The sequence below is a fragment of the Apostichopus japonicus genome, chromosome 18 (genome assembly GCF_037975245.1).
Source record: "Apostichopus japonicus isolate 1M-3 chromosome 18, ASM3797524v1, whole genome shotgun sequence".
NCBI classification, from domain to species: domain Eukaryota; kingdom Metazoa; phylum Echinodermata; class Holothuroidea; order Aspidochirotida; family Stichopodidae; genus Apostichopus; species Apostichopus japonicus.
This window is the reverse complement of record NC_092578.1, coordinates 7,648,044-7,665,720: the sequence shown is the minus strand read 5'-3', so window position 1 is coordinate 7,665,720 and position 17,677 is coordinate 7,648,044. Positions and strand designations below refer to the sequence as shown.

At 36.1% G+C, this 17,677-nt stretch overlaps 1 protein-coding gene across 12 annotated transcripts in view; it reads right to left on the bottom strand.

Annotated features, from left to right (window-relative positions):
• LOC139959008 (ras-associated and pleckstrin homology domains-containing protein 1-like) overlaps nt 1–17,677 on the bottom strand; it is an 84,410-nt gene that overhangs the window by 10,482 nt on the left and 56,251 nt on the right. For 9 of the 12 annotated variants that reach the window (XM_071956490.1, XM_071956492.1, XM_071956499.1 and 6 more), the window contains 7 exons: nt 16,761–16,885; nt 14,090–14,308; nt 12,733–12,843; nt 12,279–12,377; nt 10,129–10,303; nt 7,230–7,387; nt 3,101–3,145 (listed from right to left, as the gene is read on the bottom strand). In XM_071956490.1, coding sequence (XP_071812591.1) covers nt 3,101–3,145; nt 7,230–7,387; nt 10,129–10,303; nt 12,279–12,377; nt 12,733–12,843; nt 14,090–14,308; nt 16,761–16,885 — 932 coding nt within the window. Of the gene's footprint in view, nt 1–3,100; nt 3,146–3,385; nt 3,434–7,229; nt 7,388–10,128; nt 10,304–12,278; nt 12,378–12,732; nt 12,844–14,089; nt 14,309–16,760; nt 16,886–17,677 lie in introns of all 12 variants that reach the window. The other 3 variants (XM_071956501.1, XM_071956493.1, XM_071956500.1) reach the window with 2 other exon arrangements.

Genomic DNA, 17,677 nt, shown 5'->3' with positions numbered 1-17,677 from the left:
CAATAGGTTTTTATGAAAAATCAACTTTCGTTTCTTGTTTTTTTTTGGCGCCACAAAAATTTTGCAAATATTTATGGTAGTATCGCAGGGAGGAGCCGCATGTCCTACATCAAATAATTGTTCATGTATGAAAAGAAAAGATTGGAGAATAATGCATAAATTTGCAAAGAACAAAAGGAGACAGTTGGCAGATGCATTGTGTATTGAAACTAACTACATACAATTTGCAACGTAAAATATGACGATAGTTTTTAAATGGAAGGAGGGGGAATGCAGCACTTGACAATAATAAAAAAAAGACTGAAATGATTAGAGACAAATAAGGGTTGCAACTGCAAAAATACAGAAGATCTTTCTTGTAAAAAGTTTAAACAAAGGTGAAGCGTTGCATGGCTAGGGATTGCTAAACGTAAATCAAACTGTCAGACAATTTCTTTACATTTTCGAAAAATTTCTATATCCAATCGGCAGTGCTTCAATCGACGAGTCACGACTAAAGTCCCTCAATCCGAAATGTAAATTGTTTTGAACAATTTGCCTTCATTTCCTGGTTAAAGTCAGGAAAATAACTCATCGTTGCTCGGCTCGATCCAACTATGCAGAATGATCTGCGACAATACTGCCTGCCCAATCAGCTGACGTAGAAACCAAGGATAATCAGTTTTATAACAATATGTGCAAACAAAGGTACTGTGACAACAATCTTTGCCTCTAAAGGGTTTATGTCATATCTGGGCTTTACAACATATCTTTAAAAATTGTGAACACTTGTGAGATAAAATGCACTTTTATTATTTCTTGAAGCATACTTTCTTATTTTAATGTGTCAAGTTGTATTAGGGAGTCGGTATGTGGTAGTATGAATGAGTATGAATGAAAGTATCAGATGTTCTTCATGCTACCATCATTAATACTCAATTATACAGGACACATCTTTTCAAATGTTTGCCAAATATCCGCGGTGGAAACAAAAAACTGAAAGTCGACTTTGCGTAAAATGCATTTTATCTGACAGGTAGTTAAAAAAGAAGTAATTATGAGGGCATCGAATACATTGTAGTAAGAAAATGGTGAAACAAGACCTGCGGATTTATCAGCCTTAATACATAGTACATATAATGTAAAAATACATCCCTTACCCATAATATGCAGTGTCTTTGTGATATACTGTATAGCCAGTTTCTCACAATGCTTGCGTTGAATTAAGACACTTTTGGTACTTGTGTTGAATTAAGACACTTTTGATACTTACATTGAGTTAAGACACTTTTGATACTTGCGTTGAGTTAAGACACTTTTAATACTGAGATCAGTGGTGTAAAGAGCCAGGCCATAGTCATAGTCAATAATGGCCTTGGTGGCCTTGGCCTACTTTTGTTGAAGACAAACTATATCCTTAAAAGTGTATTATGAGAATGGGATTACATTGTTGTTTTAATCTCATATTTTCCTACAGCTGTCACAGTTGAACCTGGGAACAGGATTCTAGCTCCCCTACCTCCCTCCCCCCGCACACCCACAACACCCATCTCATCAAGCCTGAATGACACTGATCACCGGTGGCTGAAGCCCAAAACATTATCTTACACAGCGGGAAGTAATATTTTCTATGTGCTGTATAAAAGTGAAAGTCTGATGTTTGGTCTCATGCATAACAAGCATCAAAACTTCCTGCAAAGTCAACAAAAAGATGACTTTCATCGAGAGGTTTTATGAAAATTTAAAGAATAATTTAACAACAAAAAAAGACTTTTCACAAAATTCCTGCCATTGCTTTTGCAATGTCAGCAACATGTCTACAAGCAGTCATGAATATGCAATTGGGACACCCCACAAATTAGCTAGTTGGGACACTTTCTAATGCTTGAGCCACTCTGTACTATCCTCTCATAAAGTGCTTGGGAGGATTCATACTGACAGTATGAACAGTTCCTAACCTTCATCTGATGCTTATACCTCTCTATACTGTCCTCTCAAATCATGCTTCAAAGCACATCTACTGACAGTGTGAACAGTTCCTAATCTTTATCTGATTCTAATGCTAATACCATTATACACTGTACTCTTATAACCTGCTTTGAAGCAATCCTAGTGACAGTATGAACATAGTTCCTAACCTGTATCCGATTCTAATGATAATACCACTCTTTACTGTCCTCTGAAATCATGCTTCAAAGCACATCTACTGACAGTGTGAACAGTTCCTAACCTTTATCTGATAGAAACACACAGAATATTAATCCAGCTCATACTGTTAATATCAGTGCTTTTAAAATGACGAGAAAGTACACTATGTAAGAGATCGTCACAACTGGGTGCCATGGACCAATGGTCTGTTTGCCCTGACTTCAAGTTGGTTTAACAGGAAATCAGCATAATTTAACAAATACAAGCTTACAAGAACTAACAAACTTCTTTTAATCTTTGCCATGGCCAGACAAAGTCAAGTTTAATTTAAGCCTCATGTGAGCCACACATTACATCACAGGCTGTATAACAATAGAAACATGTTACTGTTTGATTGTGTAAAAGAAAAAAAGTTTTTTTCATTTCATAGAAATGCATATCCCACCAATTTTGGATGGTAGGGTAAGGACTTTTACATCTGTGAGGTGTCTCTTAAAATATCTCCCAACAGAAGGGATTGGTGAGGTGAGGAGCAAGTGAGGGTATATCTCTGCAATAAATATCCCTTTGCAATAAATATCCCTGAACACAATATGGGAATATACTATACAGGCAAGTGCCAGTGAAAGTTTTTGCTGTAGGCTTGTAAAAATGAAAATAAATGACTAAGAGTAATAAACATCTTAAAACAACAGAAAAGGATCAAGTACTTTAATACTTCATGCACAAAACAAGAGGTGACCATGCAAAATATCAACAACATGATTAAAGATTGTAATGTTCAACCTACACTACAGTATGTGAAAACAAAATGAATAAAGTAGACGGCCAAAAAAACATATCAAACTCCCACGAAGGATGCATGCATGCATATCCCCGAGCAAGAGAGCAATATTCAGAAGATGAGGAGAAAATATGTAATACATTGACACAGAGCAATGCGTGACCGTATCTGAGAGAATTCAGTGCATACCTCGTTCGACGTTGGCGATTGGATGAAATTACCGTTGGAATTTGTCTACAAAGATAATTAATATGCATGTGTGCTAGACTGCAAATCATAATGGAATAAAGCCGAGGGAAGGGGAAAGCAATTGTGACGGTCGGCAAAAATGATTAAGCTTTTCGATACTGACGCATGTGACGATAATACATGTATGGAAATAATGTAAAATAGGTCAAAAAATGAAATACGATAAAACGCAAATGAAAATGAAGCGAGTTAAAGACAAAAATGCGGGAAGATTCCTTTCGGTACCTTGTTGTTCTATTCAGAATGGATGGGAGTTTTTACTTCTTTTCCTTTCTTTTGGAGCAAAATGATATAAAAAATATCACCTATCAAGGCTATCTTGTGAGAAATTTGGTGTAAATGAGGCCAATGAAGCAAATGAAGGGATAGGAAGTTTTTAGTCTGTTTTGCTTTCTTTTTTCTTGTATGGAGTACGTTATGACCAAACAACCAGCTTAGGAGTTCTTTCATTGTCCTACTTGTGTGCTAATTAGCTCGAGGACATGAGAAAATCTTATTTGTAGTTTTAAGCTTACATCTAGACCAGGTGACCCTCTAGCTTCATTCTTGTATTAGTCGGCAATAACTTGATAATGTGGGATAATTCTCCTTATATCGAGAATATCTTACTGGCCGTTCATTAAGCTACCCCAGCAGCTGAGATGACCTTTGAACCCCTTGATGGTATGCAAATTAGCTGGTATCATCATGTGGGATTATTACATGTTTGGTGAAATTTGTCTTGGGACAATCTTGCCTCACCACAAAAGGTAACAACTAGACTATGTCATGACAATAGATATATAACAATAGAATAACAGTAGAAACTATTAGATGTTTCAGCCCTTCCTGGTAGTTTTGCAGTAAACATAAATATTAATTCAACCATTGTTACCCTAGCGGTCAATTTCTAAGATGAACAACATTTTGAAATGTCAGACTTCGTATCCAGATGTTTTCACTTTTTCACAAACTAAAAACATTATCTGTTTACGCTGTAATTAAATAAGAGCTCTGTTGTTTACATATGGTTTAATATGGCAAACGATCTTAAAACAGTCACCGTAAACCAATACATTATCCTCGTTATGGCTCGCAGGCATCGAACATGCTTGCGCAATATCCAGTGAGTTGAAAATTACAGAAAAATCTGCACAAACATTTGAAATGAAAGCTAAAACACAATTAAGATGTTATTAGAGAGGAACAAAAACAAGATAGTAGTGGAACTGGTCCTGGCAAAAAAATATTGAGTGAAAAACTCATTATTTCACCCAAAAAATGCAATTTACCTTGAACATTTATCTCTTCATGTGAGCTCTTAATAACGAAACACAATTAGATCTGCAAAAGTGGGACATTGGGAACTGTACTCCAGTACTGTGGAATGTTATAGCCATGCTACTTTCTTGCAACAGAAAAAAGCTGCGTATTTCACGTAACATCGACCCTGGCTTGAAAATTTTATAACTTGGGACTGAACAAATGAGATCACACCTGTAAATTAAATCCTACTTTGGCAGTTTTTTGTTGTAAATGTAGTGTCTTCCTTGTCCACCCACATAAAAGCACTGATGTACAAAACCACTCGGAAGGATAAAAAAACTCTGGCATTTACTGAGGCTGGTCGGAAGGACTTAGCCAGAGGAATGACATTTCATACAGGTTCACTTTAATGTGATCTACATACAAGCAAAGAAAACATAATGGATGTATAAGTAATAATGTTTAACCAAGGTTGTATTTAACGTTCAGAAATATGTACTTCTATTCTAAGAATTCTATTTTACTTATTTTAAGAAACCTAAACAAAAGCACTGCTCCTCAATAAATTTGCCTCTCAATGTCAAATTTCTGTCACATGTTTGAAAGAAACTAGCTATTACTCAATTAAAAATATAAATAAACTAAAATATAAAACAAACAAAATATATATCTTTATGTAGGGGGGAGGGCTTGGGATTTACTCTATCCATTCTTTTAACAATTGTCTATTTATTACAATGAAAATATGAAATGTCAACTATCTAACCTCATCGACAAAATGGAGGTTACAACTCTTATTTTCTTGCAGGGAAATAATTGTCAAAATTACCAATAATAAAGTTGAGTTTTAAAAAGGTAAGGGAAAACAACTGTTTGTAGACGTATGATGGAAAGCGAACAGCCACTGTCAACAACTTTATCCACTCTTCACCTTTGGCAACCCCCAAAATATATATGGAAGGCACTAATAATATATTCAAACATTTCGACTTGCATATTTAGCCTGTTTAAGGTGATTACTTCTCTGTGAACTGTGACAGTACTTCAGTTTAGAGTACAGACTGTATCATGTTTTCCCCTTTCTTCTTTTTCACGTTTTATAAATTGAATAAATTTGAATAAATTGAATAAATTTGAATAAGTTTTGTTATAAACTGTTGGCGGATAGAGGTCCCACTTCTCTATCAATTTGGCTCTCCTTCTGCTGCCGGTGTGACATGAACTACTATAAGTTGAAGAATATCGGTTGATCTTACTGAAATTCAGTTTAGGAAATAACTTGTCTTGCACGGTCTGTGACAAATTGTAATCGGGTTTGATTTTTCATGTCTTCTGCCATTTTTTCTCTCCTTTAGTGTTTTTCTCTCCTATATTGGTCCCTTGATAGAGTCTTGAGTGTCCTTCCTAATCCCTTTCTTCTACTATACTAAACTAAACTAAACTTTTAGCCTCTGAAGAAGATCCTGCTAGGATCAAAACGTCAGGACAAGTTACTTTTACACATTCTCTTACACAGCCTCTCTAGTGGATAAGCAGTTTGCTAACAGTTTTTTCTTAATTTTGATTCTAAACTAAACTTAACTTAACTAAACACTATCACAACAATGTGAATGCTAAGCTTCTCTGTCAAAACCATGAATGCAATGGGAACATAAATGCTAATATCAAACTGTCACAGAAATCCTTACAACTAAAGTGCTTTGAATTTTTTTTTTATGTGAAATGCAACATGACCTTTTTAGCATTTTCTTGAAAATTCTGAGGTCAATTTTATAGACCCTTTATAACTGGCAGTGGTAACAAACCAAACCCTCTTTTATTCTAAACTTTGAGGGTTTCAATTTTCAATTTCAACAAAAGCAGCCAGCTACCTGACCTACAGTAATAAAGTAAAGACTCCTGCAGATGAGATATATGAAGAGAAATCTTTGAACGGAGGCTGGGGGGGGGAAGGGTGGGGGAGGGTTGGTGGTGTGGGTACCTGTACTTTTTTTTTATAAGTTTGAAATAAAAAACATGCTTCCACATAAATGGAAACTACTTCATATCATATTTGGTTACTAACCATCATAATGTGAAACTGTTGATATTATTTTTTAACCTGAGCTTGGTTGCCATGGAGATGAGTATATAGAAAGCATGTGCAATCTGTCAGTGTTGTTTTTTCTTTCTTTTAGCAATGTTACCCTTTTTTTGCACAGAATGAATAAAAGGTCTTGAATCTTTTTCACCGATAACTTTCCAGCACATTATGAAGCAAAAATTCCCTCAATATTTATGGTCAATGGTAAGCCCTCTGCATTTGATTTGTGGAAAAACATGATTTCCTAATGTTCTTTTATTTAGTGCATTTTCCCCAAAATTTTGTTTTCCAGCTCTTGCGATTTTTGATTAACATACTTAGCTAAAGAGCCATTGTGCAATATAGCCTCCCCAGTACTCTTATTTATATAGCTTTTCATATTCCAGTGCTGTAATTTCGACGAATTTCAACTGCTTAATAGTTGAAACAAGTCTTAAGTGTGACGCATTTTGCAGATGAAGTCCCTTCAAAGAGAAAAATGTTAATCGACTACTTTCAGTTGTATTCTCACAATACCCCCCCCTCGCCCCCCCCCCCCCAAATAATCTAGAGAGCACCTCTGGAAAAGTCTTCTTCCGTCTTCAATCTTCGGACACCGCCTCATGAGCTAATTGATCAACAAATCCATCCATAGCAATAATCCATGTAATGCCTTGCTCTGAAACACACTGATTTACAATTTTCCCTTTTCCCACCTCCTTCAAAACACTTCTTCCCTATTATTATCCCCCAATTACTTACCGCATTGGAACCTTTACCGTCAGTTTCCAGACCTTTCTTCCAGGCGTTGGCAAACATATTTCCGACCGTGCCTCTCCTGATCGGTGCGTTCGCCTGTAACGGTAAGACTTGAGTGGGCTGATAGATCGATAGTGATGAACGACCACTGGATCTGCTGTCTGCAAGGACGAAGGATTTACGTTTAGGAATGGGTGATTAAAAGTCTAAATCTGGAAAGGTTTCCCAAATTATAGAGAAGTAAATCGAAGGATTGTCAAATTGGTTGCCAGCTGAGGTCGACCGCTTGGGTTCTGGCTCCACGTAGATATGTTGAAAACTACCTACTGTATGTAACACCGTTGTAACATTGATGTAACACCTATATAACACCATTGTTAAAATGATACCTGCTGCTTTTCAATTGCTGAGATTAGCAAATATGATATCACACACACCATTGTTACTATAAATGTGTTGTTGTTGTTTGTTATCTTTAAGTTTTATTTTTTCAGTGTTATTATAATGTAATCTGCACGTGCGCTATGTTTAGTTAATTGCATCACATAATGTTGTATAGTTCTGTATAGTTTAACTTGATATATGTCAGTCTAGTTTGTGCACGCAAAGAGGCCCGCACCCTTAATAAAGTTGTTATACGGCACGTTCCGCATTTCATATCCGCCTAGCCTCGGTCGTCTGAGTTTTAACCCTCCTGAAAAGCCTGTGTCCCTGCCCTTTATTGGGATCCTACTTCACTGACTATGTTCAAACTAATGAAGGATTGTCCAAATTCTGCTAGTTTCTTTTTTTCTCTTTTGCACTTTGACTTTTTACACTACGTAGTTACCGACTGTTAACAGATTTAATTTCCTTTGTATAAAGTTGACATGGGAACATGAAGCTTGTAACATAGGAAACCTTAGGCTTGTTTAAACTCATCACAGAGTGTAAGACAGCTAGCGTTGGCAAGAGACCCTGTCATACTAGATTAAGAAATCCCAAAATGTTAACAAAACACAACCTATTCCCAAACCCTAACGTTTAAGTCATCCCACAGTAATGGCAGCTAGTGCTGGCGAGAGACCATGTCATATATTAGGTCAAGAAATCCCAAATGTTAACAAAACACAAACTATACCCAACCCTAACATTTTTAGTCATCCCACAGTAATGGCAGCTAGTGTTATTGAGAGACCCCGTCATATTAGGTCAAGAAATTCCAAAATGTTAACAAAACACAACCTATTCCCAAACCATCATAATAAGTCATCCCAGCTAGTATTGGCAGCTAGTGTGGGCGAGAGGCAGACAACCGACCTACATGCCTGAGGCGATACGGAATGAAAATGATAATAAACTCATAACAGTTTTGACTCTGACACAAATATAGCCCATACAGAAGTGTGTCATAGCCTATTACAATGAATGATTAATAGCTTCATCCATGGCTAACTACTCAATAAACTCACTTCCAACCGACAAGTTAATCACCTCAATATATCAACCGTTTCATAAACAGAGTTAGTACCCTAATTGAAAAGCCTTATTAGTGAAATATTAATCATTAAATGTTGTCTAATAATTATACTGTTCTCTCCAACCATCAAGACAGACAGCTTGTTTGTTTTCATAAGCTTTCTTAACAACTTGTCTTCAATGAGTGTGAAACACATTCAAATATTTTCATGTAGTCGCTGCTATGTGTTTTTAATGGGAATGACGTGATCCCACACACACATTGATTAATGTTGGTTCCGTGGATTATCAGACGATTCTAATCTACAAAATGTTCACTTGTTTAATCTCTCCCAGGCTTCACCAAACCCATAGGTTCTCATTATTTCACTTTATTCTGTGCATCAGATTTAACAGAGGCTTAGATCAAATACATGTATCAAAAGAGGGGAAAATATACCCCAAAACAAGATAACTTAAGATTGCATGAATTATCACTGTAAAGACATCCTACTATAAAGTCAAAACTAGTCGTAGCCTGTAGGCTGTTATTATTACAGACTAAGAGGATAGTACTACTGATGCTTGGTGTAAATTTTACTGCATATTATTGGTGTTATTTACAAAGAAACAGGCTTTAAAATTCAGGCTATTGATTGGTTAAATGCCATTGGATTTTGCCATTTGGCAGAAGAAAAACCAAAACACTAGCAATTTTCTGCCAATAGATCTCCAGAATTTGAACACATGGTTAGTCTGTTACTAATCATTTTTCAAGGAATCGGCATGATTTCCTTAACTAGTAAAGCCATGTTTTACTGCTTATTATCATCAAACAATATTTCGGCACTTCTCAAAAGCCTGTACAGAAAAAGATTTAACTAATTAAGGAAAATGAAGGTGAGAAGTTTATTTCAGCCATTAGAGCTTTTGTGTAAGGCAGTTTGTCAGTAGCAAGTAGCTAAAGTTGTGACATTTCCTTTGTCAAACCATTCATTGGGATTGGATATGTATATAAATACACTGTTTGAAAACAAAAAAACCTTAATTTAATTAATTATTCTACTGAAATATTATACTTTTAATTGTAAACAGGAAAAAAAACATCTGTTTTTGTGTTGCTTGGCTTTTTGAAAGGTTACTTTAGCTTACAGAAATGCATATTTAGCTCAAATATGAAAAATTATTGGGAACGATATTGGGAGCCTTGGGTAAATTTATTGGGGATTAATATTGAACATTATTACAAGATATACTTTCCCATTGCATGGGATTATATGTGTTTAAGTTTATTTTTGTGTTTACAAAGCAAGATGATACATGTTGATTGTCATTTTTGTTTGTACTAAAATGAGAGTTTAATAAAAAAAATAAAAAATAAATCAAGAGTTGAATCTAAATTGTAACAAGCTATGGTAGAACATAACTTTAACGAATCCTAATGAGAATGAAGGCGGTTTCGTACCGTGTAAGGAGCCGCTACTTGAGCTGTGAGAACTGACTGTCGAATGCATACTGGATAGGGATATAGTATCGGGCATTCCGTTGGTGATTGAGGACGTCTCCGATATGTGTCTCACTTTGTACTCTCTCAGTTCCTGTTGTGTCTGGTTATAATTCAGTAAGAGTTGCCTGCCATACTGAATAAAGGGGAAGAATGTAAAGACTGTTGCTACTCATGTTACCAACTATACTTTCTATACATTTCACATCCTATACATTTATTATTATGCACAAGTTGATATGTAATATTGACGGCCTACACCATCTCTTTCAGTACTGACAAGTGCAGGTCTAGTAACACCACAGATACAACACTAGTATTCAACACATGATACTAACAATACTCTCTATACATATCACATCCTATACTTATACATTTGTTATTATGCACAAGTTGATATGTAATATTGACGGCCTACACCATCCTCTTTCACTACTGACAAGTGCATGTATAGTAACACCACAGGTACAACACTGGTGTTCAACACACTGATACCAACAATACTCTCTATACATTTCACATCCTATACTTATACATTAATTATTATGCACAAGTTGATATGTAACGTTGATAGCCTACACCATCCTATTTCAGTACTGACAAGCGCAGGTCTAGTAACACCACAGATACAACAATAGTATTCAACACATGATACTAACAATACTCTTTATACATATCACATCCTACACTTATACATTTGTTATTATACACAAGCTGATATGTAATATTGACAGCCTACACCATCCTCTTTCAGTACTGACAAGTGCAGGTCTAGTAACACCACAGATACAACACTGGTGTTCAACACACTGATACCAACAATACTCTCTATACATATCACATCCTACACTTATACATTTATTATTATGCACAAGTTGATATGTAATGTTGATAGCCTACACCATCCTCTTTCAGTACTGACAAGTGCAGGTCTAGTAACACCACAGATACAACACTGGTGTTCAACTCACTGATACCAACAATACTCTCTATACATATCACATCCTATACTTATACATTTGTTATTATGCACAAGTTGATATGTAATATTGACAGCCTACCCCTCTCTTCAGTACTGACAAGAGCAGGTCTAGTAACACCACAGATACAACACTGGTGTTCAACTCACTGATACCAACAATACTCTCTATACATATCACATCCTATACTTATACATTTGTTATTATGCACAAGTTGATATGTAATATTGACAGCCTACACCATCCTCTTTCAGTACTGACAAGTGCAGGTCTAGTAACACCACAGATACAACACTGGTGTTCAACACACTGATACCAACAATACTCTCTATACATATCACATCCTACACTTATACATTTATTATTATGCACAAGTTGATATGTAATGTTGATAGCCTACACCATCCTATTTCAGTACTGACAAGTGCAGGTCTAGTAACACCACAGATACAACAATAGTATTCAACACATGATACTAACAATACTCTTTATACATATCACATCCTACACTTATACATTTGTTATTATACACAAGCTGATATGTAATGTTGATAGCCTAAACCATCCTCTTTCAGTACTGACAAGTGCAGGTCTAGTAACACCACTGATACCAGACTGGTATTCAACACACTGAAATTTTGAAGGCGGTTACTTTGCAATGTCACTGGTGTCATAGAGTTTTCTTGATATGAATTTAAGAACATTGCAAACAATCAATTCTTCTACCCAAATCTTGACATATTTCCCTAATGTGAGGGAAGCAGATTCAAAGATCGAGAGCAAGGGACATCTTTAAGAAAGCTTCAAACCTAACCGATATAATTTAAAGTAAGAATGCGACGGATGAAGATAAGACACCTCACCTAGTCAGTTCTCTTAATAATACCAAGTGAAGGGTGCAACACTGCTGGGTTGCCTTGCCCAGGATATGTTTCAACAAAACGAAAGCCAGTCAATGGGAATATTTTTACAGATTAATAGAACAAAGTAAGAAGTTTAGAAATTGTTCACTTTTTCTTGATTACTTAGAAATGAAACTTGTCAGGTCAAACTAACGATTCTTTATTATAATAAGATTTTAATATCTAACAGTGTCAAAGATGAACTCAGACAGCTGCTGGACAACTATACCTTTGCGAGTCTGATTCCAGCTATCCATCGTTGACAGGACCGATAATCCTCAGCGCAGAGATATTTAATATATTTGGACTTTTGTTGAAGTTGAGGATGCTGGAAATGGGATTGAAAAAAAAGAGGGAATAAAAGAGAGAGAAAAATACAAAATCTCATAAATTAAAAGTTACAAAATATTGTTTCTTAATTTGAACTTTTTCTTGGCAAATGCTAAATTTTTCACTGAGTACTGTTGTGAGGGCTCTGAGATCCAGGGTTGCTCCCGATGACAATGTCACTGCCCTCCCCACTTTCTCTTTTCAGTATATTCTTGAGACGATAATACATAACTCTTTAATCTATTTATCCCTTTTACCCCAGTATAAGGGGTTATTGACCATGGGGTATGAGGCTGTAGCCCCTCTGACCTCCCACCCCCTCTAGTTTGTCTCTATGAGTGGTTTTTACCAACCTTTATTGCAAAACAGTGATCTGTAGGGGCCTTGTATTTTTTCTTCCAGCTGACACCATGATAAACGTGATTGTGCTCGAAACCGACCAGACAAACGAGATCTTTCGAAGACTGAAAGAAAAAACGAAAGAGTGACAGTAAAAAAAACACGTAAGTTATAAATACGAATCACCTCAGCTGCATGTTCCACTTGAGAGTACCTTCACCCCTATAACTTTAAACTTTTGACAACAAACTCTCCAGACACATCACCGAGAAAGGTTTACTTAAGATATTTAGCATCTGTCTATTATGGTTTATGTAGGGATCGGTGCAGTTAAGGCTTCACAGGCTGCTGAATTATTTCAAAAATTTAGAGTCATGTTCCCAATAAAAATGTATTAAAAATTGCAGATCCAACCTGGTTATAACAAGACAAACCAGATAACATCCAATCAGGGATTAAGGTTTAGAAAATCAGTTTAGTACTGCATATTTGGTTATGTAATAAAAGAGAAAAAAAAAATTCTGAAAGACTTGTTAGGTTTTACCAATCTAGTGCTAATTTTGCATTTTCCTCCACGTTAAGTGTAACTTGGTCACTGCACTTTTTCATAAATTGCCAGCACTCCAACAACAAATCAGCAGGATTTGTGAGCTGTATATTACAATGCTGGTCTTTAACCAATCAAGTTGGTTAATATCTACAGTGGTATTTCATGTATCATTTAACTACTGGTTAAGTAAGTAATGCGTTGTTTTTCTATCCTGATAATGAAGTTAACTAATACAGTCTTGTCAGGTACTGGTATATATATAAACTCTAGACTGTATTTAAAAGACTACATCCCGAAAAAAGTGTCGCGAACTCCTCCTAGACCGTAAATCCGATCACTTGGTGGGAAGGTTCCTGACCATGTACTGTAAACTTGTGCCTGGGTGATTGGTGATGTCGTAGGTCAAATACCCCCAAATATGTTTCAGCCATTTTCTGCTTGGCAGTATGTTGGAAAAAGTCATTAAACCACAAGATATGTAGAGAATAATGTGGAATTTGTTTTAAATAGTACTTATGTAGTTGTTAAGGGTCGAAGTCAAAGGTCAGTGTAGATCTATCCCGTCATAGAAGAGATGAGATCGATAACTCCACGGATGCCATCTTTTAGCTCCCTCAAACTGAGATGTAATGGTCATTTTAATTAATATGATACATGCATGAATGAGCAATAAATTCAAATATGCACTTTTCTTTGAGGTGTTAAAACATGTTTATCCATAGCCTTGAACCAAAATTTAGACTTTTTCATTTCTGGTTTCAAAACAAATTAATCACATGTATAAAAGAACATAATCATCTGATACACATTTTTATACTGACCTTTGACTTTCCTTTCGGTGAAAAATAGAGCCCAGATGCTCTTAAGATGAAATAAAATCTTTTCCAAGACTTCTTGCCCTCCGCCTTCATCCAGAGGACGCCATCGACCTCGGGAATTTGGCTTCCTGTGTCTGAGAAGAATTCCTTTATCAGCACCTCCTTGGACTTCTCGGCGAACTGTTGAGCTGCTTGCGACGAGCTGGTCGACAGCAAGTAGTTCTAACGAGGAAAAAGGCAATGGACAATCTAAGGGGACCTTCAGAATTCCTCAAGATGCGGTATACTTTCAAAAGGCTACTCAAGGTTTTGAGAAGCATATCTGTGTCATGCAACAGTATCAGTGTATGTGAATATGAATTGACATTCCATCCATAATATTCAATCTAATTATGGATACAACGACTCTTTGCCTTCGCAAATATCAAGATAAAAGAGGCACATCGATAGAAACGGAATGAAGAGGAGAGTACCCTGTTCGTCTTTATAAATGTTCTTTTACTTTCCTCTGCATTTAACCCATAAAATTATGTGCTACCAGAGTAAAGAAACATTGAGGTAGAAATGCTCCCTTAATTGTAACACAGTTAAAAATGAAATAGTGAGGTATACATGCTCCCTTAATTGTAACACGGTTAAAAATGAAATAGTGAGGTATATATGCTCCCTTAATTGTAACACGGTTAAAAAGGAAATAGTGAGGTATAAATGCTCCCTTAATTGTAACACGGTTAAAAGAAATAGTGAGGTATAAATGCTCTCTTAATTTGTGACACGGTTAAAAGAAACTGATTTATAAATGCTCCCTTACTTGTTAATGCCAGTTACAGGTTAAGAGTACTGCTAAAAGGGTGTGAGAGTCAGAATACCATATTTCTAAGACAACTGACTGATTTTTTTTTGTTACTGGCATCTATGAAATTTAAACAAAATTTGTCTAAAATTAATATGCTAATTGTCACAATCTTGTGCAACTGACAAGTTTCAAATGGATTTGCTGTGTTCACCCCAACAAGTTGATGGGTGGCAAATGAAATTTGACCCCCCCCCACCCCCCAAAAAAAGGACAATTCAATTTGCACAGGGCTAGTTTGAGCTGCCCTACTCAGCTTTGTAAAATCGTTCCGGTTATATTAATGAAATCACACCTGGTGTACCGCTCACAGAATTTGTGAGAGTTCATTGACCAGGGAGAAGAGGATCATAAATTAATAACGAGAGTTGGATAAGCCTAATTAGTATTAAGCAGTCCTGCGAGTTGTAAATTCCCTTCATGAACTTGTAATCTAGCATTGATTCCTCTATTCTACTCTACGCTACATAACCCTACTCTACTCAAACTCACGGCTTTTTACTCTCACTCAGGCAATTTGGATATGCCTCATTAGTATTAAGCAGTCCTGCAAGTTGTAAATTCCCTTCATGAACTTGTATTCTAGCATTGATACTCTACTCTAACTATACTCAATAAGCAGCTAGATCCTTTTGCTTGCACATATTACACTGGGTAATTCACTAATAATTGTAATGTTGCAATATTGGGAGTACAAGTCTGTTAGTAAGACTACCTTAGTACCATTTATCTATTTCCTGACGTAATTCTTTCATTAACAGAGACTAGTGTAATGCTCTGGAAATTTTATGGAGTGCTTCTTTTTAAAAACCAAATGGGTGTAATATTAATATGTGCCTGATAGATCATTACATCCATCATAGCCTATAAGCCTAAGTCATCTGCTCAATGAATGCTGCATCAATGGTTATGAGTATTTTACCTTTCGTTCTGAAGAGTAAAAACAGCCATTCTAGATATGTATAAAGCATTTATTGGGTGATAGTTAAGGCATTAAACTATAATCAACAACATATTTTGTGGTATCTTTTATTTTGGGACACAGCAGCTTGCAAGAACAACAAGACACTTAACAAAACGAAGCCAATCAGTCTAGGTAATTTTTAAGTTACTCCTGATGCAGGGCTTAAATTAACGATCGATAAGGAGAAAGCATTTTTTTTTGCCGGCAAGTTTATAAATTGCCTTGGGGTTTCTTTGAAATGGCAGGGCACCACCGTACAACAGTTTTTCAGCTTTCAAAAATGAAACAACGGCAATTTTGGCTAATTGAAAAGGTCATTTTCCCCTCAAAGTGAAAGAAAGAACGCAAGTATATAGGAATGACGGGAACATATCACATTTTTACTCCACACTTTGATCTAACATATTCTCAGACATCCATCCGATCAGTCAATATTTATATATCGAGATTATCATGATGTGGCACAGTAGTTGTTGCCGCCGGTAACAGGTGATTTTGCATAGGCAATGGCAGTATGGTTTAGTGGCACTGATAGGAATTGGTATCTGTGCCGTTGGTTAATCTTGAGCTATGTGATGGGGTACAGTGAGAACATTTTATTCACATGGAGTAATTTTTGGCTGTTGATTGTCAAATTTATCTAGAGGGTCACTTTATATCCAGCATATGCAAACTTAAAATTTAGATATATGTTAAAATTTCCACACATTGAGTTCACTTTGATACGGTTTCAAAGTTACCGTACCATCTCGTGTTAGTGTATTTCATGTATTAACTAAATATTTACTTTGCAGACGGAATCCATCCATTTGCGAATAACTAAATTTTTTTGTACAGGTATTTCTAGAATCACGTACCTGTGGGTTCTTAAATATTCCATATTTTTCTTTCCTCTCAGAGAAGAGGATTCTGCTTGTGGTTTCTCTCTTCCAGTTTAACAAGACATCATTGACCAGATTCTCATGGTCTTCAACAATCCTCTCTGAATGAATCAAAAAAAAATTGAAAATTTCAAAAATGACTGATTGTAATTTATCCAATTATCAAGAAAAACGATACAGCTTATTATTACAAAAGATGAATGTGTTGGTTTTCTCCGTAACCATTTTCTTACGGCATTAGTACAACTTAAATCTATTCATCTAGATGAGTTACGAGGGATTTTCATGGATCTGTAACTCAGGATGGTAAGTTAAAATGTCTTACTCATGTAAAGATATGCAACCCGCTCAAGGATTGGTGATTCAGGTTTGGTAAGCTTTATAGTTCCCAAAGATCAGATAAGCACTCATTTAAAGATAAGACACCTGTTCAAGGACTGCTAAGTCAGGTTTATATCCTCAATAATTCCTGAATGCCATACACTCACCAACTTAAAGGAACCGGCTCGAGGATTGGTAACTCAGGTGTGTAATCTAAATAGTTTCCTATGGTCAGTTTTAGCCTATAAATGGTTTCCAAGTGTCATGCAATCAAACACATGTAAAGATAAGAATCCTGCTTGAACTCAAGTTTCAAGTGTCACATACAACGGTGTTCAAGTGTCACATACTCACCCGGAGTTCAGGAACCTGCTAAAGGATTGCTAGCTCAAGTTTTTACTCTAAACAGTTTTCAAGTGTCACATACAAGGGTTTCAAGTGTCACATATTCACCCATGTAGAGATCGGGAACCTGCTCAGGGATTGCTAACTCAGGTTTATACTCTAAACAGTTTTCAAGTGTCACATACAAGGGTTTCAAGTGTCACATACTCACCCGGAGTTCAGGAACC